This window comes from Buceros rhinoceros, unplaced genomic scaffold (genome assembly GCF_000710305.1).
Source record: "Buceros rhinoceros silvestris isolate BGI_N320 unplaced genomic scaffold, ASM71030v1 scaffold28741, whole genome shotgun sequence".
Classification (NCBI taxonomy): Eukaryota; Metazoa; Chordata; class Aves; order Bucerotiformes; family Bucerotidae; genus Buceros; species Buceros rhinoceros.
In genome coordinates, this window is record NW_010395300.1 from 20364 (window position 1) to 27983 (window position 7620).

The following is a 7620-nucleotide window of genomic DNA, read 5'->3' on the forward strand; positions in this document are numbered from 1 at the left end:
AAAGGGTTTGCACTGCCTTTCTGTGGCAGCTCAAGGACTCTCCTCTGCCCTCGTGCTGCTGCACTGATTGTTTTGATTCACAACATACTGGGACTAGTGCAATTCTGTCCTTCACTTACCATAACTGTTTCACAAGAGTAAGGACTCGTTCTCCCGGCTGTATCTGGGTGCTGTGGCTGTGTGGCACAGCTCCGGGCTCCAGGTGTCTGTCGAAGCCAGTGAAGTATGTACCCAACTCTTGGTGGCCTCCCAAGGTTTCAGGTGTCGTCCAGCTTCCCGCCACTGGCCTGATGCCTGTGCCTGATTCCTTGCAGGCTCCACAAGCTCCTCGCTCTGTGAGCACTGGGTCAGCCGTCTGCCTGGCAGCAAGCAGCCCAGCATCGCTTCGGCAGCATCGTCACGGCGCACGTCTCTGGCTTCGCTCTCGGAATCAGTAGAACTGACTGGGGAGAGGAGCGAGGATGACGGTGTGTATCAACACTGCAGTGGGGGGGGAGACAGGGCCGCTAGCCTGGCTGCTACAAGATCCCTGCTAAAATAGCTGCAAAATCTGTAGTTAAAGGGGCCGGTTCCTTTATCAGCTGGGGGAGGCAGCCCTGCCTGGGGAGAAGCAGATCTGGCACAGGTGAGCTTTCCTCTGGTGTGAAAGGATGGAGAAGAGCAGGGCGGGAACCTCCAGGAGCCTTTCAAAGAAAGGAAATATACTTGATGAAACCTCTCAGTCAAGAACTCCTTGTGCTTGTGTTTTTCCTAAAGCATTTCTAAAATGTTTCTTGTTGTTCTTTGATGGCTGTATGTGAAAAGGTAAGATTCCTGCTTTGCCTTTTACAGGATGTTATAGGAAATGTTCTTTGATGCAGAAAAATGTGTATCTGGGAGCATAATCATGGTGAAGTCATTGCTAGTTTCAAGGACTTCCAAGGTGCAAAACTGTGTTTGGTCTCTTGCTGCTCAGGAATGAGAGGAAAACCTGGATTTCCACTTGTAGGCGTCAGAGAGTTACTGGGTAACCGCTAGCAAAGAGTAGTTGTTGAGTTCCTTCCTCAGCATTCGTTGAGGAAGCTGTGCCCGCAGCAGGCGTGGAGAGAGGCGTGTGGTATGCTGTGGGTGACATCTTGGGTTCCCGTAGAGAGAGGGTCTGTGGGTGGGTGGGATACACTGACACTGGGCTTGGCTTTCGTACTGAGGACATCGCTTGCTTTCTCTGCAGGAGGGTTTTCAACTCGGCCCTTCGTAAGAAGTGTCCAGCGTCAGAGCTTGTCATCTAGATCCTCTGTCACCAGCCCGCTGGCTGTGAGTGAAAATGGTGTGAGGCCCTCGTGGTCGCTTTCTGCAAAACTGCAGCTGCGCTCCAACTCTCCGTCGCGCTTCTCTGGAGAATCCCCTGTACATGCCTCTTCATCCACCCTGGAGAAGATCGGGGAGGCTGCTGATGATAAAGTCTCCACCTCTTGCTTCGGCAGCCTGAGGAATCTCTCCAGCAGCTACTTGGAGCCCTGTGACGGCAGTCGGCGAGAGCACAGGACAGCTCGTAGAGCTCCTTTGGCAGTCATGGAAGGGGCGTTCAGGGAGGAGTCTGTTGTAAGGACATCTAGCTCAGATCTCTCAGATGGGTATGGTAAGAGCTCTGTGCAGCCAGACAGGAATCTCCCTGCTTTGGACCCTTTTGATAACAACAATCAAATCGCCTTTGTCGATCAGAGTGATTCTGTGGATAGCTCTCCAGTCAAGGAGGTGAAAGCCCCCAGTGGGACAGGGCTGGCTGCAGAGAAGGCCGATGGCACCCCCAGGAAGGTTCACAGCTCCAAGAGTGTTTCTGAGCCAGACAAAAGCTTGAGGAAGGGAAGGACAGTCTTATCTACCCAAGAGACCAAAGGGTCTCACTCTTCTCCTCCAGTAAAGAGTTCCCAGAAAGTTTCCCGGTCTAGAAGTAAGACGGACTCTTCTAGGGCCAGTGGGCGACATGGGTCTCCTGCTCCTGCTCAGGCTAGGAAGGACCATAGCTCGAAGCCCCTTGAGGTTCCTGTCCCATTGGCCCAACAGAAGCAAAAGTCAGGTGGTTCTCCATCCTCCACAGCTGCCAAGAAGACCCCGTCAGGCTCACTGACTAAGGGCTCTTCTGCTGGGAAGAGCCGGACTTCAGACCGAAGCCTCAGCAGGGAGGGCTCTAAGATAAGTCTGGGGTCAGATAAAACGAGCCTTACCAGCAGCTCAAGAACGAGCTCCCCACGGATCAGCCACTCCAGGAGTGACAGCAGGGCAGTGGACAGCAAGCACGTGCGGAGTTCCTCGATGGCCAACCTGCGGTCCCCAAACGTTGGTGTGCGTTCTGGTTTGAAGAGGGACAGCAAGTCAGAAGAGAAGGGATTATCTTTCTTTAAATCAGCCTTAAGGCAGAAGGAGACGCGGAGGTCAGCAGACCTGGGAAAGACAACGATGCTCTCGAAAAAGACAGGGAGTGGCAGTTCCAGGTCAGGCAGTAAAAACGTACTGGAAGACAAATCAGAGAAAGGTGTTGTCCCACCAGCCTCTCAAACCAATGCCAACATTACTGCAAAAGAAAAACTCATCCCAAAAGACGCCACACCCAACAAACATTCTCTGCTATCCAGTCGCAAGTCCAAGTCTTCCCAACTAGATCCTGGAGTCCAGTCTCCTCCTCCCAGTGGCAAGCAGTCTGCTGACAAGCCGCTGAAAAAGTTACCTTCCAGCATGCAGGTGTCTGTACGGCCTTCTCTGGAACCTCAGTGAAATGCTGCAATCCAGGTGTCTTTTCTGCTGAGAAGCTAATTTATTCTGAGCTCTTGTTTTTTTTTGTTCATGTGCCTAATGTATGTTTTGAGGAGAAGTTAACTGCGAGTTGTTAAAGCGCCTTTTGATTCTGCCATCAAACCAAATAGCCGCAGGCAGCCAGCACTGATGCAATAGCGTGGCCGGAGTCGTCGTCAAACATGAATGCAGCTGCCCCATAGCACCGGTGCAGGAGTTCTACAGAAAATGCAACGATTTCCTTCAGATTCGAGGTTTGGAATCTGAAGGCCGGTTGTACTGACACTAGTGTGCTTTGCAGAGCTGTGAACTGATATTCCTGTGGTCTTGTTCTGAGCAGGCTGTGTCCGTGCTGGTGTATGGCCTTGTTCTGAGCTGTGGAGGATGCGAAGGAAACTGGAGAGACTGCCGCTTCTTCATGCTCTCTCAACCCTCTCTCCCTGCTCCCCTCCATTTTCCGAGCTTTCTAAAGGGCAATATTTCAACACTAATGTTGTTTCTCAGGTATATACTCAGCCAGTATAGGAGGGACTAGCATTAGTGGATGGACAGAAAGGTACCTGTGTGTCTGTGTAAGAGATTTCATTTTGCTTTCCAACAGCAGAAAGTTGTTTTTCCCCATGAAATGTAACCTGCATTTTTCCTTGCTATGTCTACAAGGTGTTTTAATCTGCCCAATACCTGATGCAACCTCTACCCTGTCCTCTATAACTACTTTCTCTCTTCTGAAACACTATACTAAGTGAGAGGAGTCACTGTGTGGCCAGCCCATCGCAGTGAAGGGCTGGGCAGGGGGTGGTCACAGTGCTGTAGGAGAGCTGTCTCCGTATGCCCACATGGCAGCGATGCCTTTAGGACCCCTCTTCAACCTTCTGAGGAGAGGCATTTCCTAACGTGCTCAGATGCCTCCTGGTCCTGGTGTGGGTGTAGCACCCGTTACTCACAGGAGCAATGTTTAGATAAGGCAGGCGTCGCCTTGCTGCTCTGCCCTCTCTGAGCGTGCTTTGAACAGGCCTCCTGTGCAGGTTGGAGGGGCGGTACCAAACTCCACGGAGCAGACGTCACGTTCTCCAGCATGCTGCTGCATTCCTCCCTTCAGCACGCTGGTCACCTTCCCGGGGGGGCTGGCTGCCACATGTCCCTCAGCGAATCGGTCCCCACTCCAGTTCGGATGAGTCTCTATCAGGGTTAAAACACTACATCTAGCGACGTCTTTGTTTACATGCCCTTTGTACAGGGGAGATTCCTCAAGTCCTTTGAGTCCTCTTAAAAGGTGAATTCCTGGAGTCCTTTTCTATACGTGTGGTGTAATCTTTTTATTTTAATTTTAATGAGGTTTTATTAATGTGCTGCATATGCTTTATGTACAGCAGCAATCGGTCGTGCTGGGCACGCTGGTCTCCTGAACGAGGTCTTTGCCTGTTGTACGGTCTTGTGTGGCAAAGCTTCTCCAGGCTTAGCTTGTGGACAGACGTATTTGTACATCTTCTGTCAACGTAACAAACAGCCCTCGAACCAGCAGCAGCTCTGAGCTGGTCTGTTCCACCGCCTCTCCTGAGCCGAGGCACTGACGGTCCTGCAAGAAGCCTCGTCCCCAAGGCCTGCTGGGCACGTCCCTGCTCTGCGATCACTCTTTATGCTCAGCTCCAAAGCAGCAGGCTCTGGAGAGAGGTGTTTGGGGGGTGGCTGACACCTTAGAGAAAAGGCAGTGGGCGTGAGGAGCTGCGCTCGGGTCAGTGGGTGACGGTGAGCCCTCCTCCAGTATCGGCCTCGCTCTGTCCCAGTAGTGTTCTGCAGTGCATACCTCCGTGCAACCCAGCAGCAATGCCGGTAGCCTGCGTGTTTGAACAGTGTGCTGGACTCTGTGCTCTGGACTGTGTTTTTAAACCTGACCATGACCGTCTTGATGCGTGTCTTCTCCCGGTACTGTCCCAGTCTCGTTTATTGCAGCAGCAAGAAGCAAAGATTGCATTACTTGCTTCTGAAATGTATGACTTGGATTATTCTTGGATTATTTTTGTAATATCCAGCAGAGCAGATAAGACTTGCTTCACAGTGTAGCACTTAAATTACTCCCCAAAATGTCGATGTCGAAGTATTTGTTTAAGGTTTTATCTGTATTAAGGTCTTGCACTGTGCTGGCTCTTCTCTTGTAACAGCTCTTCTAGCAAGAATGTAATTCTGGGAGCTAGTGTTGACTCGGTCTGGTGTCTCTTCATAGACAGAACCTACTTTTCTGTGTGTTTTACCATGGGACGTTTGCGAAAGGTTATTTTTATCAAATTACGTTTTCTTTTCATGCCATCATTCACTGAAGAAGTTTAAACTGGAAGGTGGTGTATGGTTTCTGAGGTGTATTGCAGGCCTGGACCAAAGAAAACTTGAAGCCATGTCCAAATTGGTCTTTTAGCTGAACACCAATTCAATGTGCTTGATACAATGAGAGGAACCGGCCTCCAGTTGCCCCAGGGGAGGTTGAGGTTGTCCCTGAGGAGCCATTTCTGTCCTGTTGGGGTTGTGCAGGCGTGTCCCAGGGCAGTGGTGCAGTCCCCATCCCTGGAGGGGTTTCCCAGCCGTGTGCAGGTGCTGCTGAGGGACAGGGGGCAGTGGGGACCTGGCGGTGCTGGGGAACGGGGGGACTCGAGGAGCTGGAAGGGCTTTTCCAACCAAAATGATTCTGTGATTCTATCTAGGGCATGAAAATGGTCTCTGAAGCTCCTGTTTGTCAAAATGGGAATGGGAGGTCCTGGTGTTCCAGCAACTGATGCTAAAAGTAGTTGAACCTCTGCCATCCCATCATACGCAGTCTAGCTCTTCGTGTGTGCATTCCCCCTAAGTCCCTATGGATGTTGCTGCCAGCCCCAGCACCATCCACTCTGTGTGTGCTGCTGTTCCTGTCCCTCGGAGAGCAGCAGCTCTGCTGCGTGGGCTGCTCGCTCTGCAGGTGGGCACGGAGTGGGCAGGTACTTCTACTCTGGCTGTGCTCTCGTCTTGGAGCAGAGGAGATGCTGCTCTTCTGTGGTGGGCCGCCAGCACGCGGCGGCGTCTTTGGCTCAGGGGCTTGACTTAGGGTGTCCTTCAGCAAAATATTTTGTCTTACAGGGTGCTCTGTCATTCGTGTTGAATATCAGGCACGCTCTGGGCAAAACGTGCAGGGTGTGCCCATGCAGTCCCTGCTTGGTGGCTCCTGCTGGTCCTGTGACAGAGCCGCGTGGAACGCAGTCGTTGGCTGCCCCTCTGCACCTCTGCTCTTCAGTATCACAGATTTCTGGTAGTTCAGGAACTTCCCTGCACCAGAGAGGGATGGAGGGAGTGTGGGTCTGGGAACCAGAATCTTCACAGTGAGGGGTAGAACCAAGCCTCGCTGCTGTCCAAGTCATGGCTCCATCAGTGATGTCGGGTACATCTTTCTAAAACTGAATGAAGGTTATTGCAGGCCCTACTTCGGTGATTTGGGGAGGAGCAACATCAGGCTCCTCTCTGTGCTTTAATGTAGACTTAGTCCTTTCATGCACAGGGATTCCTGTCTGTGTGTATCGCGTTGTCCGGATGTGAGGATGTGGCACAGGGAACGCTCCAGAGAGGGTCTTCCAAGTCCTAGATGCCACCACCACCTTGGTTTTGTGCATTGGAGCAGTGAAGGCTTGAGGCTGTTCTGAAGAAGCTGCTTGTACCTGGTCACCTCTTCTTGCACAATGCACATTTGGCTTCAGAAGCACTGAAGCACACGGGTGGCGTGGGGGTGCTGGGACCCCAGCGCTGCCCACCTGGAAGCAAAGGTTAGCAGGGCAGCCTCAAGCTGCTGAGAAACGCCTGGGAAGGGGGAGGTCCAGCAAGCTCCAAGGGAAAGCACGTTCTGGTCCTCTGGTGGGTTTTGCCGTGTGTTTCCAACCAACTTTGGGTTGAACTCACCCGCAGTGGCCACGTGTAACTCGTGTTTCACACCACGTCCCGGTGACACTCGCTCCTGTTCCTGGGATCAGCCCTCTGGGTGCGGGAGAGCAGTGCCGTTGTTCCAGTGCTAGATTCCCGCTGGAGTCACCTAAAGGAATTATTTTTACCCTTTTTGGGCTGCGTCTTTCGGACAGTGTTTAGTAGTACCAATTACAAGCACATTTTCAAGGACCTGTGTTAAAGAGGCACCTTTTGTTTGTATAAATCACCTTCGATAGACAATTGGGTGCCTGTGTAACCTGTGTCTCACTTCGGGTGTATAAATCATTAACCCTTTCAAACTTATCAAATATGGCTAAATAATTAAAAAAAACCTGCTTAGGATAGAGAATTAGCAGCTTAACTACAGTTCACTTATCCCTCTGTAAGTGCCCTCGCCCGCCGTAGCTGCAGGGTTGTTTGCTTCCCAGAGCCGAAACTTCGAGCATGACCAACCCTTTTTTCTGGGTAGCCCCGGCAGTTTTGCATGGCAGCTGGCGCCGTACCCGATGCATGCCCTGACCAACTATGCAAGCACCTAACCCCCGCCCCAGCCCGCACCGCCGGTGCAGGGGCCACCCCGCAGACGCCAGGGCACCGCTTCCAGCCCGCACTTCTCTTCCCGGAGCAGCCGCGTGCCAGCGCGTAGGAGCATGTCCCTGGGTTCCTGCTTTGTTTGCACATCTTCGATTCTTTCCTTCGCAGAATTCTGCGTTACTGACAAGGCTGGAGGGTAGCAAAACGTCAAAGGGATCCGAAACGTTGAAACGAGAACAGAGTGGTTTTCTGTATTGTATTGTTTTTTCTTTTCTCTACCAGGGGAAGCCCGGTCGGTGTTCTGTGTGTAGCCTGCCACTGTCCCCGTCACTGTAGTGACACCATCTGCGTGGTGAGAAGAGGCAGTCACCTGTAGCCGTG

General features: G+C 52.1%; 1 protein-coding gene across 1 annotated transcript in view; it reads left to right on the top strand.

Annotated features, from left to right (window-relative positions):
- USP31 (ubiquitin specific peptidase 31) overlaps positions 1–2751 on the top strand; it is a 13073-nt gene extending 10322 nt beyond the window's left edge. The window contains exons 15-16 of the mRNA XM_010145510.1: positions 315–467; positions 1211–2751. Of these exons, the coding sequence (XP_010143812.1) occupies positions 315–467; positions 1211–2751 (1694 nt within the window). The remainder of the gene's footprint in view (positions 1–314; positions 468–1210) is intronic.
- The last annotated feature ends 4869 nt before the right edge of the window (positions 2752–7620 follow it).